Source organism: Scyliorhinus canicula, chromosome 2 (genome assembly GCF_902713615.1).
Source record: "Scyliorhinus canicula chromosome 2, sScyCan1.1, whole genome shotgun sequence".
Lineage (NCBI taxonomy): Eukaryota > Metazoa > Chordata > Chondrichthyes > Carcharhiniformes > Scyliorhinidae > Scyliorhinus > Scyliorhinus canicula.
In genome coordinates, this window is record NC_052147.1 from 249326943 (window position 1) to 249350078 (window position 23136).

At 45.2% G+C, this 23136-nt stretch overlaps 1 protein-coding gene across 1 annotated transcript in view; it reads right to left on the reverse strand.

Annotated features, from left to right (window-relative positions):
• Positions 1-23136, reverse strand: part of LOC119962094 (low-density lipoprotein receptor-related protein 1-like) — a 2271162-nt gene that overhangs the window by 885225 nt on the left and 1362801 nt on the right. The window contains 3 exon segments of the mRNA XM_038789946.1: positions 9256-9438; positions 13933-14100; positions 18293-18373. Coding sequence (XP_038645874.1) covers positions 9256-9438; positions 13933-14100; positions 18293-18373 — 432 coding nt within the window.

Here is a 23136-nt window from a genome sequence, read left to right on the forward strand (position 1 = left end):
AGCCCAACTGTTCACATTATATATTAATGATTTAGCTGAGGGAACTAAATGTATTATCACCAAATTTGCAGATGATACATAGTTGGGTGGGAGGGTGAGCTGTGAGGAGGATGCAGAGATGCTTCAGCAGGATTTGGGCAGGCTGGGTGAGTGGGCACATGCATGGCAGATGCAGTATAATGTGGATAAATGTGAGGTTATCCACTTCAGTAGCAAAAATAGGTCGGCAGATTATTATTTGAATGGGTGTAAATTGAGAGAGCTGGATACTCAGGAAGACCTTGGTGTCCTTGTGCGTCACTCGCTGAAAATAAGCATGCAGGTACAGCTGCCAGTAAAGAAGGCAAATGGTATGTTGGTCTTCAGAGCGAGAGAATTTGAGTATAGGAATAGAGATGTTTTACTGCAATTGTATAGGGCATTGGTGAGGAACACCTGAAGTATTGTGTGTAGTTTTGGTGTCCTCTGAGGAAGAATGTTCTTGCTATGGCGGGAGAGTGGCAAAGGTTTACCAGTCTGATTCCTGAGGTGGCAGGACTGTCTGTCATATGAGGAGAGACTAAATTGGTTAGGATTATTTTTATTGGAGAGCTTAGAAAAGTGAGAGGGGATCTCATAGAAATGTACATAATTCTAACAGGATTAGACAGGGTAAATTCAGAAAGAATGTTCATGATGGCGGGGGTGTCCAGAATTAGAGACAATAATTTGAAGATATGGGGTTAACCTTTTAGGGCTGAAGTGAGGAGCAATTTCTTCACCCAGAGAGTGGTGAATCTGTGGAAATCATGTAGCCACCGAAGTTGGCCATTCCCTCAATACAAAATGGAGGAACGCAAAGCTTGCAGGGTAAAATGGACAAAGTTTGCAGCACAAGCAGGCTGCAACAAGCCACTGTGTATTCTGTCTGCTAAGAGAGCAGACAGCACCAAAACGAACATTCCGCATACTAATGAAGCAATCTCCGGGACAGTTAGCATAGTAATGGAACGATCCCAGGGACAAAGGGCACAAATAGGGAAGTGATTGCAACATTGTATGGGAAGCCAGACACCCCGGCATCAGTGGGGTTCGAAGACAAAGCACCTGAAGGCCCGCCCAGTAGCCGAGGGACAGCCTCAGTATTGGGGGGATTCAAACAAATCGATTGGGAAGAAACCCAATCGATCCCCAGCAGATAGAGGGTCCTCCCAAAAGGACGCAAAGCCCTGGGACCTATAAAAGACAGGTCCCAAACTCTGTTCGTTCTTCTTGACCAGCCCTCCTCTCTGGATCAGCATCTCGACCAGCTTTTACCGAAGAACACCTTGACCGAGAGAGAGGAGAGGTTCGGACAGCAGCCGCCAGCAAGTAAGTGTCTCACAACGATCGCTACCAGAGATAGACACTCCGGACCCCTTTTAACCCGTACCAACCTGAAGTCTGCGGATCCAGTGCAGAGCAAGAGACCATTGTCCCCCTGATACGGCAGTTCCTTATTCCGATAAGTATTGGTCTATTTAGTGGTAGGAATAGTTTAGTCATCTTAGCGTGTGCATAAGTAGTTTATAATTGTATTATAATAAACTCATTTGTTTGAACTTACTAATTGGTGTATGGTTTTATTGCTTTGAACTTGACCTTGAAACATGTGGCGGTATCTTAACGATACCTGGCGACTCCAAAGCTAAGTAACGAAACAGAGCCAAATCGAGTGTTAAGCACACTCACCCAGAATGAGCAACAATCACTATCACAGAAAGTAGTTGAGGCCAAAACATTGCATACTTTTAAGAAGGAATTCGGGATAGCTCTTGGGGCTAAAGGGATCAAGGAATATGGGGGAAGGCAAGATCAAAGGATTTAACTTGAACATAGAACATACAGTGCAGAAGGAGGCCATTCGGCACATCGAGTCTGCATCGACCCACTTAAGCCCTCACTTCCACCCTATCCCCGTAACCCTTTATGATCAGCTATGATCATAAAGATTGGAGGAGGAGGCTCAAAGGGCTAATTGGTCTCCTCCTTCTATTTTCTATGTATGTTTCTAGATGTACGCCACAATTGGGATGGGCAACTAAAAAAATGATATTGCAATGTTCAAACTCATTGAAGGATAAGGTACCGTTACTGTCAATCTGAAGTTTTACCTCTTAAATTTCCATTTCCATCAGTTAATAAAGAATTCTGAATGCAAAGATACATAATTCCTTTGACATCAGCCAGTTAATAGTGAGATGGGTGCCAGGCAACAGTCTTCCTGTGTTTGGATTGGATTGGATTTGTTTATTGTCATGTGCATCAAGGTACAGTGAAAAGTATTTTTCTGCGAGCAACTCAATGAAAAAAATGTAATGAAATAAAAATGAAATGAACAGATCATAAAGTACATGGGAAGAAAAGGGAATAAAAGAAAATACATAATAGGGCAACACAAGGTATGCAATGTAACTACATAATCACTGGCATCGAAAGAAGCATAGAGGGGTTAGTGTTAATGAGGTCAGTCCATAAGAGGGTCATTTAGGAGTCTGGTAACAGTGGGGAAGAAGCTGTTTTTGAGTCTGTTGGTGCATGTTCTCAAATTTCTGTATCTCCTGCCTGATGGAAGAAGTTGGAAGAGTGAGTAAGCCGGGTGGGAGGGGTCTTTGATTATGCTGCCCACTTTCCCCAGGCAGCGAGAGGTGTAGATGGAGTCAATGGATGGGAGGCAGGTTCGTGTGATGGACTGGGCGGTGTTCAAGACTCTCTGAAGTTTCTTGCGGTCCTGGGCTGAGCAGTTGCCACACGAGGCTGTGATGCAGCCAGATAGGATGCTTTCTGTGGTGTGATTGATTTTTTTCTGTCCATGTAATTTAATTCCCGAAACTGAGCAAGTATTTTTAGCCAAAGGAAGTCCTCAGGAAGCCTTTTTAAAAGGCTTGTTCTGAATATGTAGCGCAATAGGGCTTACATTCAGTAGTTCCCTAGCATTGAATATGAACAGCAGAGGAAAAGAGACTGCCAGAGATACAAGGTAGTATTGAGGCACACGGGGGTAAAAATTGATGTAACTAATGCCTGTTGAAGATCTTACTCCTGCCACGGCACATGGTGAAATTTAAATCCAATAAAAAACTGGAATCATAGGCGTGGTTTCCTGGCCGCGTTCTGCCTGAATGGCTGTACGGCCAGTACATATCGGGTGTCCCTCTCCCATGAACAACCGGATTGCCATGCCTCATGAGATTTAAAGGGATCTCGCAAGGCGTCATGATCTGTATCCCACTCATTGTGGGTGGGATATTATCTGACAAATTTGCATATTACAGCGAGACAGCTAGTCCCACTTTAATATTCCCTCGGCTGAACTACTGAGGCCCTGGGATCTAACTCCTTTGCCTTGGGGACCTCAGACAAGTGCTGGTCAGTAATGATCCCCACAAATTGGGAATTGGAGACCCAGGGGATTGGAGGCCCCCCCAGATGGTTACCCTCTGGGCAGTATTGCATGCTAGCACTGCCGGCACCATCTGGGTACCTTGGCACTGTCAAATTGGCACTGACAAGATGCTAAGTTAGCATTTTCCCCGCACTGGGGATTGGGTCTAGGATTGCCCTGCGAGTGTGGGGTAGGGTGGAGGGGGAGGGGGAGGGGGGTCCTGAGGGCCCCTGTTGAGGCTGAGGTGAGTTGAAGCTTTGGGGGTTTTGAGGGACGTGTCAGGGGGCCGAGAGATTGGGATGCTATTTTTAAATAGCGTCCTGATCTCTTCCTGCACTGAGGATGCCCGGCGAGTGGATTTCTGGAAACGGGATTAAAAGTGGCCTCGGCAGGGCATTCCCCACTGAGGCCCTGGATTGCAACAATAGATTGATAGTCCAGATAGATAGCATGTGCTTCTTCTTGCTCCAAGAGTCCAGGAAACACCCGGCTAAACTTGTGCGTCATCGGATCCTGTTGCAATTTGGTTAGATCGCACCCTAGAAGTATAATGATGACCATGAAACCATTCCTGATTGCCACTGATCCACAGTGAACTTGATTCTTCACTGCCCTCTGAAATAGCATTTAGGGATGGACAATAAATTCGGGCCCAGCCTGCTAAACCACATACCACTAATCATTATTTTTTTAATCTTGTGGCATAGAGGATAGTGTCTCTGCCTCTGAGCCAGAAGCTCCGTGTTTGAATTCCATGCCGAGACTCGATGGTCATGGAAGATGTTTATAATATGCCTCAATCTGTAAATCCTTCCAATGTCCCTATGGCTGGCTGTAAGAGAGGGAATGCTTACTGGTCAACAATGCTTAATGCGGTGTGATGTCCTTCAAGCAATGACCTCTTGCGACAAACTAACTACGGAAACAGACGCAAGCGTGTGCTTCATCTGCCTCCGGCGTCTCTAATTGTGTGAATAGAATCAAGAAAAACGCCGGTTGAGAGACCTCTCGACAAAATCTGTTCCAAATCGGGGCAGCACGGTAGCATGGTGGTTAGCATAAATGCTTCACAGCTCCAGGGTCCCAGGTTCGATTCCCGGCTGGGTCACTGTCTGTGTGGAGTCTGCACGTCCTCCCCGTGTGTGCGTGGGTTTCCTCCGGGTGCTCCGGTTTCCTCCCACAGTCCAAAGATATGCGGGTTAGGTGGATTGGCCATGCTAAATTGCCCGTAGTGACCTAAAAAGTAGATTTGCACATCAAGTAGCTGAATATCTGTTGTTTGGAAATTACTGGACTATATAATTAGGGAAAGGGTTCCTGAGTGCCTTGAAATGTTTCAGCTAGTTTGTGAGAGCCCATGAAGGGTAGGCTACGCCTGACGAACTTGATTGAATCTTTTGAGGAGATGACTGGAGTAACAGATGGGCTAATATCTATGGCTGCTAAGTATGTGGAATTCCAGGAGGCATCTGAGAAAATCCCTCAAGAGAGTGCTGGAGAGTATCAGCGAACATTGAATCCCTTGGAATTGAAAGGAAAATTATTGGGCACGATCTAATGGCCACGTGAGACCAGATCTACCCAGCTCGCAACGCCTCGTGAGATCAGACGTGAGTTCGGGTGCGTGGAGCTCCACAGTGTACAAACTGGGGCTATGTGTAGCCTCGACCGCTCGTTCCCCATTCAGACCACTGATACAACGTGAGCCACGTTGTATAGCCATTTATCTCTCAGCCCTGTGAGCACCAGGAAACAGGCAGCTAAACGTGCTCGCTAGGGGACTTTTGGGAGAATTGCGGCCATTGACTTTGAAAGGAAATTAACTGAACCACAGAGGGCAGAGAATGTGGATAATGGCAGGTGCTCTAAATGGAGTGGAACATTATGACAAGTGTTGGCCTGCAAAGGAGGCCTCAACTATTTACCATAAACATTAATAACTTAGATGATGGGATTGGAAGTCACATATTCAAATTTGCACATTAGAAATAGGCAGCATTGTAAGCAGTGTAGGTGGAAGCATAACACTGCAATAAAAGAAAGAAAGACTTCCATTTATATATTGCCTTCCATCACCATCGGACAACCAAATGTGCTTTCCAGGTATTTAAATATTCAGTTGAAGTGCAGTCTCTGTTGCAACATAGAAAACGCAGCAGCTAATTTACACAAAGGATTCCTGCAAACAACAATATGATAAACACCAGATCATCTGTTCTTGTGATGTTAATTGAAAGATAAATATTAACCAGGACATCAGGGATTAATTCCTGCTTTTCTTCAAAATAGTGCCATGGGATCTTTTACTTTTAACTGAGGGCGGAAGGGTTTAACCTCTCATCTGAAAGACATTGTAATTTCATCAGTCAGATTAGATAGTGAGGACAGATCCCAGCATTTCAGCAGCTATGTTGGAGGTGAGCCTGCCCCTGGTGAGCCTGCATCTCCCACTTTAATTTTTGAACGACATGCATTGAAGTATTATGAGGCGAGACTTCCATCCCTATCCAGGAGCCTTACCTCATAGAGATAATGGCCAGAGGCTGGGCACTTTGCTCGGAGTAACGGCCACTCCATTACAGCAGCTTGGACAAGGAGGAGTTCAGTGACAGACCTGGACCCAAAAATATACTAATGATCTCGAGCTGGCAGATCCTGGTGAGCAGGTGGGGATGATGGGAATGCCTCTGGAAAATAGTTGAGGAGATGGTGGAGGCAGGGAGAGAAAGTGGTGAGGGATGTCATGAAAGGAGGCAACACTCTGCCCCCACTTTCACTCATCAGCAACCCTCAGGGATACACTGCTGGGCGGTACTTTTATGCAGGCCTTTCCCAGTGCCTGTTAAATCTGAGTGAAGGTATGATGAGGCCTTTAAGAGGACATTCATTATATACTTTAGGGCCTCAATTGGGCCATGAATGCTGGCCCACCCGACAACTGGCCCTCAGCTCACAATATTGTGCTGAAGGTGAGTGTAAGCCGAAGGTCAGCGGGCATGCCACTGATGGCAGTGCACCCCATTTTACCATCCCCGCTTTCATGCCTCGAAGCGACCTATAAAATTCAGCCCCATGCGTCTGACTGCATGAATTCATAAGTGTTCCAATGGCAGCTTGAACCGGGGCTGCAAGGAATTGGCCATTTTCAACCTCACCTTTCTGCTTGTCTGAACATCAGGTATTACAAAGAGGAGGTTCAGTAATTGGTTTGTTAAACTGTATCCCTGACTTTATGAGTCCTTCCTGAAGGCCACACAGTTCTTGGCCTGAAAAAGTATTTTTCCTTCCCCACGTTAAGGGCATTTCTAATGCAATTTTGAGCACCTGATGTTGCTTTCCTAATGCTATTTCATGAGCTGAACTGGTTTCCGATTGCAATTTGCAGCTGATTTACAGGATTGACGATGCTTTCTTATTGATTCATGATCTGTTGTTTTGGAGCAGAAGTCCACAGTTTTTTCACAGACTAAAGTCAACAAGATTACTACATAAAGCAATTACATTAAGTATTGGCAAAAGCTTTGGTGTCCACATCTAATCCCCAATTGTGCACAAACAGCAGTTACTAAACTTAACTTGAAAATAAAACATTGTGACAGCAGTGTAACCTCCTCAGAACATCCACACATGGACATTTCTTTTTGCATCTACTGCCCTCTCTATAACTCCCTCGCCTTTTAGAAAAGCATTGTGATTGTTACAAATATGTGGATTATAAGATTGAATTGTTTTGAGATTATGTCTTTACTTTAGGGTAAGGTGGAGGAATGAAGGGGGTCATGTAAACAGCTCTAGATTATTCTGACAAAAAAACTGGGTGGCTTGCGTGCTAAAGGATAAAGGTTGACAATAAACCAGAAGTTACTACCATTAAACAATGCATTTTATTCAAATCCCGCTGAAGCATTGTACCATGGATTGATTCTGTTTACCACTCTGGTCGTTGAATCTGACGGTGCTTATTGTCCTTGCAGTCCTGCATGTCCCTGATTGAACCTCAAGCCTTGTATCCTATTTTTACCAAGACCATTTATTTCCACCTCTGCAATTCTTTGTCCTTACCTCCTCTCAATAAAACTTTCATCCATGCCATTATAAGACTAGACATTTTGAATTCTTTCCTTTCCAAGGCTCCTGAATTCAATATCACAAAAGTCCAAAGTCCCAGATGCTTCACCAGTTCCATTGATCACTTTCCACTATTACATCACTCCTGTTTCGATTTAGTTGGTTACCATTCCCTGAATTTGGTGACTTTTTCTGTGGCCGAGGGAACGTACACAGTACGTACATAGTAGACAAAAGAATAATCAACAGAGAACATTGACAAATGGCACATCGACAAACAGTGACTGGTTACAGTGCAGAACAAGGGGCCAAATAAATGACCAAGAGCAACATAGGGCATCGTAAATAGTGTTCTTACAGGGAACAGATCAGTCTGAGGGAAAGTCGTTGAGGAGTCTTGTAGCTGTGGGGAAGAAGCTGTTCCTATGTCTGGATGGGCTGGTCTTCAGACTTCTGTACCTTCTGTCTGATGGAAGGGTCTGGAAGAAGGCAATGCCTGGGTGGGAGGGGTCTCTGATAATGCTGTCTGCCTTCCTGAGGCAGCAGGAGGTGTATACAGAATCAATGTGGGGGTGGCAAGCATGTGTGATGCAATTTTTGCCTTCTGTATACCCTTTTGCTTTACTCTTATGGCAGGCTTTTAGGATGGCTCGATACTTTTTGCAGTCTTTATCAATAATTTGGATGTAGGGACCAAATGTATGGTGGCTAAATTTGCTGATGACAACGGCAGATAGGAAAGTAAGTCATCAAGAGTAGCAGTGTAAAACAGTGTAAAAAACAGTGTAATATTTAAATGGTGACTACAGAATTCAGTGACACACAGGCATCTGGGTGTCCTGGTGCATGAATCACAAAAAGTTAGTATTCAGGTACAGAAAGTGATTAAGAAAGCAAATGAATCTTTTGCATTTATTGCAAGTTCAATGGATTTTAAAAGTAGGGAAGTTGCACTGCAACTGTGCAAAGTGTTGGTGAGACCACACCTGGAATACTGAGTGGGGTTTTATTCTCCTTATTTGAAAAAGGATATCATTGCATTAGATGAAGTTTAGAGAAGGTTCACTTGACTAATGCGTTGGGTGAAGGACTTACCTTGTGAAGTAATGCTGAACAGGTTGGGCCTCGACCCATCGGAGTCCAGTATAATGAGAGGTAACCTTATTGAAACATAAAAGATCCTGAGGGGACATGACAGGGGTGATACCAGTAAGATGTTTTCTTTTGTGGGGAAAACTGGACACAATTTAAAATAAGATGACTTCCTTTTTGAGATGAAGATGAGAAGGTTTTTTCTCTCAGAGGGCCATTGGTACGCGGAATATGCTTCCCAGAAAATAGTTGAAGTTACATCATTGGATGTATTCAAGGCTGAGTCTGATAAGATATTTGCTAGACCAGAAAGCCAAGGGATATGGGACAGACAGGAAAGACAGACAGGAAATTGGAACTGAGATCACAATCAGATCACAATCTTATCAAATAACGGAGCAGGCTCAAGAGGCCAAATGGCCCATTACTTCTCCAGTATTCCTTCCTATGTTCCGACTTGACACTGCAACTCTATCCATGAACCTTCTATCATGCTCCTTCTCTCCTCAAAACCACTTTTCGATCAAGTTTGCATCCACCATCCTTAGTTAATCTTCTACTAGTGTTTGGCATTGCTTTCTCTTCCCACACACTTTGGCATGTTTGAAACTTTAAAGATGCTGGATAAGTGGCAATTATTGAGACAACACGACCATACCTTTAAACCAGTCCTATACGTTATTGTGTCATACCTGTGTCTTTACATTCAAACTCTGAATGGGAGTCACAGGTTCTCATGTTTCCTTCACAGCTGTTTTCGTCACTGCCATCTTCGCAGTCCCAATCCCCATCGCAATGCCATCGCAGTGGAACACAATTGCCATCCAGATAACACTGAAATTGTTTTCTGTGACAACCACCAGGTGGCCTTGTGGCTGTAGGGGCAATGCAACAGTACATTTACCAATTAATACAATTATTTCTTGCAATTAGTTGATAAAAAAAATGTTGATAAGGCTATGGCAATTATGTTAATTGTACTTTCTTCAGTGCTTTACTAATACATATTTTTATTGATTTTTCCCAGCACTCTTTGCCTGTGTTTTCAGTCTACATTTAAGGCATAATGTTCAACTGTGCCTGTGGTCTGGTTAATACTGGCATACCATATCAAACTGGAATGCTTCAGTAAAAGTTCATCAGTGTAGGAGTTAAATTATTAATTTAGATGCAACATTAGAGACCACAAATGTTAATTGTAACAAAAGTGTTCACTGTTTACAGGTAAACCTCAGATATGACTAATTTTACAAACCAGAGGAATACATTATCAGAAAAATACATTTTCAAAAAACAAGAAAAAACCTGATTTTTTGTGAGGCACAGTAAAACAGATTTAATAAAGATTTCAGAACTCTGAGGCAAAATAATGGGAAAGTTAACATCAGTTGATTTGTTTTATTTAGAGCAAAGGGGCGCTTCTTTTCTCATTGCCTACTGGTAATAACCGATGGGCTGCTTTGCCAAACTGCTGTAATGAAATCTGCACAAGTGTGGCCCATGATTACTTTGAGAGAGACTCAGACAGCATTGTGATGTCCTAAATAACACCCAATGTCAATGATTGAGCAGAACAAGAAACTAATTAAGCAGAGCTAAAAGTTGTGTAAAATAAAAATGCCTTGTTCTATGCAAACATGACAAACAACATAATCTTCTGAAGGTGAACCAATAATTCATGCATGGGGATTCTAAGTGATTAACTCAAATATTTCGCTGGTTGAGAACAAATAGACATTGTGAGTTTGAAAAATTTAATATTTCAATCATGTAAAAATATTTTTTTAAATCAGCTTAATTTTTAGTTGTAATGTATGCAGTGTAAGGTATTCTATATGGAGTCTGTAAAATTATTTATTTCAGAATCAGCATTCACAGAACATGTATTTAATAAATAAATATTTTATCATACACTATTCATTAATTTTTCCAGCACTTTCACAGTGGAAAATTTCAATCGTTCTAACCCTAATAACATATATCAATGTAAATCCTATAAATTGGTATGAAATGGAGGACCCACATTAGCATTTCCAAGGCAGTGCTCAAATGCCATTAAAGTGAAGTAAAATCCATGTTGAGGAACAGTAGAAACTAATAAAGTGCTTTCCATGCTTATGATAGTCAATATTAAAATTAAAATAAATTATTCAGGAAAGTGTATATAGATTAATGGACTGAATGATAGGATGAAATACTGTATATCACGATATTTGTGGCTTATTAATGGTTACTTAAGAACCCCCTCCTGTTGCCACTGGGATTTTACCTGTGGTGGGAGAGGCCAGTGCCAAGTCTCCAGCCCACCAGATAAAACCTAATGGACTGCTGGCTGGGCAAGGTGTGGACAGGGTACCTCCTTTTTGGGCCTCCATGCCCATTAATGGTTGCAACTACCCTCCTGCCCACCCCTCACTTGAACCTCACCGAGACATTTCCTCACCCAGCATTTTTCCCGTCCCCCCTTCCCTGTCCACGCCAGCAGTCCACCACTCTCGCTGGGGCCGGCAAGCCTGACCCCACTGAGTCCTTGGGCAAACCTGGTGGGCTGGGTCCATCGCAAAACAGATTCTTTGTGGTCTTGAAGCCCTGGCCACAGGTTCCAGTGGCACGATTGGCACAAGAGAGTTTTGGATCATTTGATTGGCCAGCAGCTCTCAAAGGCAGAGCTGCCTCCCCAATGGGGGCAGAAGGTTTTGCTCAATCCAATTAATAACCAGAGACCTGTGAAATGTCTGCAGGGCTAGCCAACCAAACCAGAGCAGGTCTCTTCCATACTTTTACATGGCGGGGGAAGGGGTGTGGACCCCCCCCCCCCCCCCCCCCCCCCCCCAGCCCCGCAAAGTATAACATTTAAGCAGTGATTTAAATATTCCTGGTAGAGAGCATTTTCTGAGTTACATAACCTATCTGAAGTTGAGTTAATTCTCATTTTCTGTCAGGACATATTATTTTTTCAATTTTGAAGTTAAAGGTTGGATAGAATATTCAGTTTAGAACAGTGCAAAACAATTTTCAATTAATTCATGAGGAAGACCTTAATAGGTCACTGATAAGTTCAGCATTCCTCAGTTTTCATTTGTCTTTACTTGTCTGATAAAAGTGACAGGTTTCATTGCGTGACTTTAATTATGGTGTTGCAATAATGAACTTCAAAACTAAGGCTGCGATTTTCCTGGCCCGTTCACCACAGGCACGAATCCCGTAATGGCCAGAAACCCTCGCGAGAAGGCCACAGTGGGATTTGTGACAGGAAGATCTCAAAATGAGATCTTCCCTGCACCCACCGGCGACATAATCAGGTTTGGACTATACATTGTAATGTATTTAAATATTCAGAATCGGCTTCATGCCGAATCTTTCGGGAATGTCAGATGTTCCTATCCACCGGCATCATGCCGGCATCATCTACCGGCATCGGGGCCTCACAGTAGCATGGTGGTTAGCATCAATGCTTCACAGCTCCAGGGTCCCAGGTTCGATTCCCGGCTGGGTCACTGTCTGTGTGGAGTCTGCACGTCCTCCCCGTGTGTGCGTGGGTTTCCTCCGGGTGCTCCGGTTTCCTCCCACAGTCCAAAGATGTGCGGGTTAGGTGGATTGGCCATGCTAAATTGCCCGTAGTGTAAGGTTAATGGGGGGGATTGTTGGGTTACGGGTATGTGGGTTTAAGTAGGGTGATCATTGCTCGGCACAACATCGAGGGCCGAAGGGCCTGTTCTGTGCTGTACTGTTCTATGTTCTATGTTCTATGTGTTACTGGTGGGAATCACAGATATGATGACTGAGGTTCAGAGGTCAGCGTACCCCAGGGTGGTCAGGGACAAGGTTGCCCTCTGCCAGTGTCTGGTTGGTACTGTCAAAGGGTGAGGCCTGAAAAGGGGACGGGGCCAGGGCCTATAGGGAGACCCATTGGGAGGGTTCCAATACCAGATGCCAGCGATCCTTGTGAGTGGTTGATGCCAGTGATCATTATTTGGGGGGGGGGGGGGGGGGGTGCTCCTGATATCTGTCTGGGTTGCGATAAGGGAGGTCTTTGACTTCACTTTGAGATCGGGGCGCCCTTTAAAACGGCAAGCTGGCTGGTGTCTTTGGGATCCGTTTCCCACAATGATGGCACAAAGCACACACTCCTTTCTAAAAAATGACCAAATCTGGGAAGATCTTAACAGAAGACCTGCCTGGGGAGAAACATTGGTTTTCAGTCAGAACCTGACACTTTGCCATTTTGGGGGCGGGGTGTGGGGGGGGGGGGGGGATTTCTGCCCTAAATCTTTTCAATATGTGTTCATCATACACCTGAAGGTACCAATCTAATTTTGAAAAGGCTTGTTTCATCGCATGTATTTGCAGTTACATTTTTCTATAACCCAGAAGTACATATCATTGTTTTTCTTTCCTCGCAATCCTTATATATTGTGGTTGTTTGATTGGATTCACTGATTTGTAAATTTCTTCACATGTAATTGCATTCAACAGATGAACATAAGGGGCGAAAAGGGGTAATTTGAATCACAAATCCAGCTTGTTCTTACAGAACAAATTCAGTCCGTATGATCAACTGTGGGGGAAGATATCAATAACTTATTTTACTAAGATCCATTCTGGATATTTAATAGTTTGCATAGTCCATAAAGTCTTTTGGTCAGTACTCCTATTTGAAGCTTCTGTACATACCAGTTTTGAATTCTAATTTGAAGTTCAATATGCAGTTTACATCTACATTATATATGCTCTTGGGCATTTTATAGATCTCAAGATTTTGCCCCCTCTCAATCTTTGTAACTAGCTGCAAGTGCACGCTGATTCTATCTTTGATGTGGAGATTCTGGCATTGGACTGGGGTGGGGCACAGTAAGAAGTCTTACAACACCAGGTTAAAGTCCAACAGGAATTATTTGGAATCACTAGCTTTATGAGCGTAGCTCCTTCATCAGGTGAGTCCACTCATTTAACTTATGGATGTACAAATTAGACCGCTTGATCCTGCTTTGCCATCTGGCTGATCTGCTTGTGGCCTCTACTTTCCTTTCTACCCCATATACATTTTAACTCCCTTGTTGGTGAAGAATCTATCCAGCTCGGCCTTTAAAAAATATCCAATGACCCTCCCTACACTACTCTCAGAGAAAGAGTAGTCCACAGACTAACAACCTTTCGCAAGAAAAGAAAGTCTCCTCATCTCTGTCTAAATGGGAGACCCAGTATTACTGCAAACTCATTTTTTCTATCGCTATCCCTTTGGAGCATCCTTGTGTCCCCTTCACAATTTACTCATTGTGTCCCACAATGAGTGTATTTGAATATTTCTGATTTACCCCAAAAATTGCAGCTTTTGAACATCTGCAACATCAGTCATTCAGCACACAAACCTGCTTCTGTGCAATTAGCGTGGGTTTCATCGCTAAAATCACCACAGTCGTTGTCTCCATCACAGATCCAGTGCTCAGGAATACACCGGCCATTGTTACATTTGAACTGAGCGTTGGTACAAGAAGGAGAACAGCCGAGCTCATCACTGCCATCCCCACAATCATCGTCTGTAACAAATGTAACACAATTAAAAATATGCTCACCCAAGTTTTCAATCGCAGCTCACAGATGGTTAATAAAAATGGTAAATGGCCATCAACACTGAATTCCAGGAAGAATAGCAGTTACAGGAAACGTGCAAATTTAGAACAAGTTTAGATTAAATGAAGTTTTTTCTTGAAGACACATCTTGCTGAGACATCAGCTCCATTGGTGACAGCAATCGTCCTGTACCTCATCCAGCTGGTTATTTTTCATATGTATTCCTTGAGTGCAGGCTGTTTCATGTCGAGACATCCCAGCCTACCCCAATCCTGTCCTCACTCGATATTTGGACACATGCAAACTAATTAACAGTAATTCCCTTTTTGCAGGAGAGTGATGGGGTTAATTCAATGAAATGCAATATGCCCTGGGCAAGACGGGCTAACTCAGCACAAAAAAGAGCTCAAACCTACGATTGTCTGAGCTATGTTTCAGCATCTTCCTTAGTGGTGTCAATCATTAAAATCATTGATAATAATTCCAAGTAAATCCAAAATGCACTTGGCTTCTTGCACTAGCTATCATTTCATTTTTAAATGATCATCAATTTTTGCATCATAAAGAATTACATGGACTGTAGCTATCAGGGATGAAGTTGCAGCATAAATCCCCTGAACCCTGCAATTCGATTACAATCTTGGGGCGAAATCAAGTGCTCTCATTGGTGGTAAGCTTGGAGGTGGGAAGGACATGAGGAACGATGTATTCGAACCCCACCACCAACAGAATGGCCTCCTCCTATATTGTCTGATTCTACAAACATGATCATGGCACTTAAAATGCTTCCAACGTCTAAAAACATATTTTTCAAGTACAATTTCTGAGATGGTTTTAATTGTGTAATTGCATAGAATTTGCAACATAGCAATAATTCAATTGGTCCATGTTCACAGTCTATAATTTAAAAAAATGAGCAGCCATCCCCTTAGTTTTCTATTTTTCAAGGATACCCCAGCCTGCTGACTCATTCCGGATTGTAGCATAATTTTAGTTTTAGTAACACCCTTTTAAATCTTGCTTGCACTTCCCACACTGTTTCCACAATCTTTCTGTAGCATGGAGAGCAGTACTGCTCACAGTCCTCCAAGTGTGGTCTAAACAAGGTTCGAAATGAAGGTGTCATGGCTTCCCTTCTTTTGTATTCTGCTCATAGTATGAAGCTCCAGCTTGCTTCCACATCTCGGAACTCAGGAACAGGAGTAGGCTATTCAGTGCCCTCCTTGTTCTGCCATTCAATTTGTTCAGGGCTGATCTGTATCTCAAATCCGTTTACCCGCCTTTGATTCACATCCCTTGATACTTTTACCCAATAAAAATCTGTCGATCTCAGTCTTGAAAATTTAAATTGAACCAACAGTCACATACTTTGGGAACAGAGAACTCCACATCACTACCACACTGTGTGTGAAAAAGTCTTTCCTTATTTCTCTCCTAAATGGCTTAGCTCGCAATCTAAGATTATGTCCCATTACTATTGATTCCACCATCAGAGGAAATAGTTTCTCGGTATCTATCCCATCAGATCCTTTTATCGTTTTAAACACCTCAATTATATCAACCCACTATCTTCTAAATTCAAGGGAATACAAGTCAAAAGTATACAATCCGCATTCAGAACTTAACCCTTTGAGTCCTGGTACCTAATACATACTGAAATTTGTGGAAAATACATTTTAAAATATACTGTCACTAGGTCAGGACCTTGAGGCCCTGGTCAGAAAGAAGGAGGACGCAGTTGACGTACATAGGCAGCTGGGATCAAGTGGATCCCTTGAAGAATATAGAGGTTGTCGGAGTTAAGAGAGAAATCAGGAAGGCAAAAAGGGGACATGAGATTGTCTTGGCAGATAAGGCAAAGGAGAATCCCAAGAGCTTCTAGAAATGCATAAAGGGCAAAAGAATAACTAGGGAGAGGGTAGGGCCTCTTAAGGATCTACGAGGTGATCTATTTACGGATTCACAAGAGATAGGTGAGATCCTAAATGAATATTTCTCATCGATATTTACTGTTGAGAAAGGCATGGATGTTAGGGAACTTGGGGAAATAAATATTGATGTCTTGAGGAGTGTACATATTACAGAGAAAGAGGTGCTGGAAGTCTTAAAGCGCATCAAGGTAGATAAATCCCTGGCACCTGAAGTTATTCGGGGCTTTTCACAGTAACCTCATTTGAAGCCTACTTGTGACAATGAGCGATTTTCAAAACGTATCCCAGGACGCTGTGGGAGGCCAGGGAGGAAATTATGGGTCGCCGAGAAGAGATATTTGAATTGACAGCCACAGGTGAGGTGCCTGAAGATTGGAGAGTAGCAAATGTTGTGCTTTTCTTTAAGAAGGGCTGCAAGGAAAAGCCTGGGAACTATAGACCGATGAGCCTAACGTCTGTGGTGGGTAAGTTGCTAGAAGGTATTTTGAGAGACAGGATCAACAGGCATTTAGAGAGGCAATGTCTGATTAGGGACAGTCAGCATGGCTTTGGGAGTGGAAAATCATGTCTCACAAATTTGATTGAGTTTTTTGAAGGGGAAACCAAGAAGGTAGATGAGGGCAGTGTTGTAGACGTTGCCTACATGGACTTTAGAAAGGCCTTTGAAAAGGTACCGCATGGTAGGTTGTTGCATGAGGTTAAGTCTCATGGGATCCAGGGTGAGGTAGACAAATGGATACAAAATTGGGTTGACGACAAAAGCAAAGGGTGGTTGCAGAGGGTTGTTTTTCAAACTGGAGGCCTGTGACCAGTGGTGTGCCTCAGGGATCAGTGCTGGGTTCACTGTTATTTGTTATTTATATTAATGATTTAGATGAGAATTTAGGAGGTACGCAGATAAGTATGCAGATAGGCATGCAGGTAAGTTTGCAGATGGCACCAAGATTGATGCACAGTGGACAATGAAGAAGGTTATCTAGGATTGCAACAAGATCTTGATCATTTGGGCCAGTGGGCTGATGAATGGCAGATTGAATTTAATTTAGATAAATGGTGAAAGGGGAGAGGTACAAAAAGGTCCAGAGGAACAACTTTTTCGCACAGAGGGTGGTGAGTGTCTGGAATGAGCTGGTTGGGACAGTCGTAGAGGCGGGTACAATTTTGTCATTTAAAAAGCATTTAGACAGTTATATGGGTAAGATGGGTAGAGAGGGATATGATCCAAATGCGGGCAATTAGAACTAGCTTAGTGGTAAAACCTGGGCGGCATGGACAAGTTGGGCCGAAGGGCCTGTTTCCATGCTGTAAACCTCGATGGCTGAAGAGTGGCAGTCACAGTAGGATTGCCACTTTCCTCCTTTTCACTTATATGAGAATGCAGCTGCACCTTACTCGCCCAACCTTCTGACTCAGGACAGGTGAGAAAAGTGCAATGCAATGGGTTCCTGGGGTCTTCTGTCAAGTGCAGCAGTGTGAGGGAAGTGAAGCCATGCCTCCTTTTTCACAGTACTAGCTGCCATATAGCAGGTACGTTTCAAAGTTCAAACAGTTCGAAAGAAGGCAAGTGTGTAAGCTAAGCTGATAAGATGGGGATGGTTGTAAGGTGGAGGGAAGGGGCATGTCAGGACGGTTAGCTGGTTGGTGTGGGTTAGTCAGTAATCGAAGGGTCGGGGATGAGGGAGGGGGGCTTGCAGTGTTAGACCCAGGGTCACGTAGGGGCATCTATGGGGGTTGGGTTAGTACTATCGTCACCCAGGGGTTAGAGTTAGTTTTAACTCTTCTAAGTTTTCCTGGGTAACACAGTTGAAACCATCTGAACTCTCCGATTTAGATTGGAGAATCAGATGGCACCAGTAGAGGGTAATTGCCATCAGACGTTTGAACTTCCTGGGCAATTACCATGCTGTCCTTACATGGGGACCTCTGGTCTATCTTCTGGGATACCTCCTGGGTACGACTCTCTGGAGATCGGAAGTCATGGGCAACCATTTCAAAGTATAATATAATTATGAATAGGTTGCTAGATTTGTGATTGTATGAAATCTGTTCTAACTCTCGTTAGAAGATAAATCAAGAAAACACTACCGTTAAACAAAAATACCCATCTGACAAAAATGAACGCAGGACTTCACACTTCACTTCAAAATCATTATGGAAAAAAAAGATGGTGCATAAAACACCATTGGAGAGTCAGCAGTAATACTTTCAATTAATATAATTCTATTACCTGAATCGCAACGCCACTTATCGGTGATGCACCTCCCGTTATTACAGGTGAATTGGGTCAGAGGAGTGCAGGTAGGAAATGCTGTTTGAGAGAAATAAATATAAATTATAATAACAACTTCATATGCCCTAAAAATAATTGCCATATTTCAAATGTAACAGTCTAAACAGTCATCCCTCTCCGAATAACTTGTTGGCCAAGATTTCCTGCTCCCATTTTCGCTGGGTGGATTCAGCGATGGGAGTGGAAAATCTCGCGAGATGTACAAATTGTGATTAACGGGTTTCCTGAAGTTCAACATATGGAACATCCTTTCCATATATTAGAATATCATTATCAGGCCTGAATCATCGCCTCAGTAAGAAAGACCATTCACGTCGGTGGGAGGGCAGAACAGCGTGAAACCCGACTGGTTTCCCAAGGCATGCACCTGATGAGCAGACCTGCCAGAGGAGCTTGTGTGAGTGCATCACTTTGGCGGAGGTGGGGGGGGAGGGCATGTCCGGACACGGGTAGTGCTGGGAGGGGTTGCACGGGGCGGGGGGGGGGGGGGGGGGGGGGGGGGGGGGGGGCTAGGATTTCCTGATGAACATTTGTTCACTGGACAATCTTTAAAAATGGCATCCCGATCTTAAAATAAATCTATGCTAGTGCCCAGTGGACTCAATCATAGCCCACCCTGCCAGTGTAAACTCATGGAATCCGCCCCTTTGCCATGTTCTTTACTATGCTCCAAATGATATGGCGGTAAAAGTCACCATTGGTGTTGATGGCTTCAAAGTCATTTTTCTTTACCGCTATTTGGGAAAATCCCATCCGTTTGTTTTGGCTTCTTACATAATTTCTTACTTGTCATTTTTTTGGCCACAGTTGGTTTGTTTAAAATATCTCAAGCTGATCTGACATCTAAAGTATATAAGAATAATTCATACTTATATAGTTCCTTTAACATAATAACAGGCAGGAGTATTATCAAACTAAACTTGACAATAAGGCAAAGAGACACTGGGGTAGATACCCTAAAACGTGGTCAAAGGGCGAGGTTCTAAGGGATGCCTTAATGAAGAGAAAAAAAAGTAGAGAGATTTAGGGAGGGAATTCCAGAGCTTAGGGCCTTGGCACCCAAAGACATGGCCATCAATGATTGGACAATTAAAATTGTGCTTCCTCAAGAGGCCAGAGTTAGAGGAGCACAGGTATCTAAGAAAGTTGTAGAACCGGAGGAGATTATAGAGATAGGGAGAGAGGAAGCCATGGGGGAATTGGAAACCAAGGATGATAATTTTAAAATGAAGGTGTTGCATACTGGGAGCCAATGTAGGTCAGTGAACAGAAGTGATGGGTGAACATGACTTGGTGCATGTAAAGATACAAGCAGTAGAGTTTGGATTATGTCAAATTTAGGGGCTAGTTTAGCACACCGGGCTAAATCGCTGGCTTGTAAAGCAGACCAAGCAGGCCAGCAGCACAGTTCGATTCCCGTACCAGCCTCCCTGGACAGGCGCCGGAATGTGGCGACTAGGGGCTTTTCACAGTAACTTCATTGAAGCCTACTCGTGACAATAAGCAACTTTCATTTTCATTTCATTTCATTTCATTTACAGAGGGTAGAATATGGTTATCTGTGGGATTAACCAGAAATGCTATTTGATGCGGTAAGCATTACAAATATTTGGCTGTGCTGGGATCAAAATATTTATAACTTTAATGTCACATTTTTCTCCCTAAATGGTGGTTTTCTACTCCTAATAGAGAACAGCAGTTTCCATAAAGAGACCCTACAACTAAAGCCACCAAAAGAAAGATACTGCATTTGTATCCTGTCATTCACATCATGGGTATGTCCAAGACCATGGGCGTGACTCAATGGTCCCATTACACCCGGCGCGGATTGCTGGGCGAGATCATAGAATCACATACCTCATTTAAATACCTGGATGTTGGATTCACCCATTGCCTGGGACTCAGAGATTGAGCCTGTTTACCAGGACCACGACGGCATTTAGTACTGGTCCACACAAACCGTGGACCACTTGTAATGGCACCTGGGGGTCCCCAGGCCATTGGAGACCTCACCGGGTGGTCGGGGCCAGGGCAGGGTGGTACCCTGGCACTCCCCTGGCACCCTGGCACTGCCACCCGAGCACCTTGATAGTACCACCTTGGCACTGCCAGATGCCAAGGTCCCAGTTTGGCACTGCCTGGGGCCGAACCCAGAGGAGCCAGGTGGAAGGGAGGTCTGGGGGGTTGCCTTGGGCCCCCCCAAGGTTTGGAAGGGCGGTAGAGGGGATAAAAAGGTGAGGTGGAGCTGAAAGGGTGGGGTTTGAAGATTGGGGCTGCCAGACTAAATGTGCTCCGATCTACGCGGAGGCTTTCAAATCCCTCTAAGTGTGGCCTCGGCGTGGAAGAGCTCCCGAGGACAAAAATAAGGACCAAGTGCTATTGGATAGCAAGGTGCTTCTCGGCGCTGGAGCCACTGAGAAACACCCCCTTAAACATGTCATTCAATGGATTTTAACTTGAGTCTGCTGAATCACACCCCTAAGTGTTGACACCAGGGCAGGATTTGTGGACTTTCACAATGGCAAAACTGGTGCTGCACCTGGATCGATTCAGAAACTGTCAAGGGGCTAGCACCAGCGCACGTGGAACACAATCAATTCCAATGAGACACAGTGCTGGATTCGTCGGTTCCGAGATTGACATTCAGGAGGCTGACAAGCTGCAGCCACAAATAAACATTTCATTCTCCATACGCACACATCCCAGCCAACAAGATGGCAGCAAGAAGCGTGGCGCCACGATTTATGGACGCCATGCTGGAGACCCACCTGGAAGCTGTTGAGGAGAGGCGGGTGACCCTATACCCCCGAAGAATGTTACTACCAGCGGCGTTTGCCATGCCTGGGCGCAGGTGGCAGAGGCTGTCAGCGCCATGGGCAACATCATCCAGACTGCCTGCAGTGCAGGAAGAAACTGTACGACCTTCTTTGAGCGGCCAGGGTGAGTTGGCAGCACTGTGCCCCTGGCACCAACCCGCAACCCCACGCCTGTGACCCCCCCACCTTCCCCATATGGAAGGCAGCTGAACCACATGCTGGCACCCATACCGTCTGCCATGGCTGGGTGTCCTGGCCACTGAAGCCACAAGCTACCCACGCCTGGGCTGCATGCGTTGAACTGTCTTACACTGCCATTTTCTGTTCCCCCCACCCATCCCCTCCCCCAACACACTACGTTATGGAGGCATTGGGGGTGAGGGTTTTGGCCATGGATCAGCATGTCCAAGGCCTGGGGCATTCTGTTCAGGCGCCGGTCGTGGCCCAGGACAGGGTTCTTGACTCAGGCAACTATTTGCAGTGGGGCCCCTGGCCCAGTCACAGCAGTTCATGGTTGAGAATGTCAGCACAATGCCCAGGTGCTGCCCGATGTGGCACAGACGCAGAGGGAGTTGGCCCAGTCTCAGAAGGAGATCAAGCAGTCACTGGCTGATGTGGCATAGACCCAGAAGGTGGTGGCACAGTCAATAGGTGATGTGGTGCAGTCCCAGAGGGCAATCGTCCACTCCCTGTGCTTCATGACCGCGAGCATGCAGACCTTGGGCGGGATTCTCCCCTACCCAGCGGGGCGGGCTGAAACGGCGCGGTGGAGTGGCGGGAACCACTCCAGCTTCGGGCCGCACCAAAAGTGCGGAATCCTTCAGCGGCTAAGCCGGCGCCGGAGTGGTTTATGCTCCGCCCGCCGGAATGGTTTGTGCCCCGCCGGCCGGCGTGGAAGGCCTTTGGCGCCGCGCCAGCCTGGTCCAAAGGGACTCCACCGGCCGGCACGGGTCCGCGTATGCGCGGGGGGTGGTTCACCTTCGAGCCGGTCATCGCGGAGGCTTACATGGCCGGCGCGTAGGAATAGAGTGCCCCCACAGCACAGGCACGCCCGCAGATCGGTGGACCCTGATCGCGGGCCAGGCCACTGTGGGAGTACTCCCTGGGACCAGATCGCCCCGTGCCCCCCCCCCCCCCCCCCCCCAAGGACCCCAGAACCCACCCGCACCACCAGGTCCCACCGGTAAACGACCAACTCCAATTTACGCCTGCAGGACCTGCATAGAACAGGCAGTACTTCAGCCCATCGCGGGCCGGAGAATCGCTGGAGGGGAGCCCGCCAACCGGCGCCGGAGAGTTCGGCAGCTGGCGGGGGCGGGATTCACGCCGCCTCCAGGCAATTCTCCGACCCGGCGGGGGGATCGGAGAATCCCGCCCCACATTTGGAAATATTTTGGGAGAATTGCACCCTGCATTGCAAGCAGACAATACACAGGTCAAAGCTTAAAGAAGTACAAGCAAATCACTGCTTGATCTGGACAGAGTGTTCAGAGCTTAGCACTCTTGTTTCTCTGTTCAGAGGATGCTACCAAATCTGCTGGGGTTTTCCAGTACTTTCTGTTTCTACTTTGGAATAATGTATTCATTTGCTTCGTGGTTTAAAAATAGTTTTATTCTAACTATCTCAAAATATTACCTTGAACAGATGGAAGAAGAGGAATTTAAAAGGTGGGACATGGTGCCGCTATCGTTGGCGGGTAGAGTGCAGTCCGTTAAAATGACGGTTCTCCCGAGGTTCTTGTTCCTTTTTCAGTGTTTGCCCATCTTTATCCCTAGGGCCTTTTTTAGAAGGGTGACTAGCAGTATCATGAGCTTTGTTTGGGCGCATGGGACCCCGAGGGTGAAGAGGGTCTTCTTGGAGCGGGGTAGAGATGGGGGGGGCTGGCGTTACCCAATCTCTCGGGGTATTATTGGGCGGCCAATGTGTCGATGGTGCGCAAGTGGATAATGGAGGGGGAGGGGGCA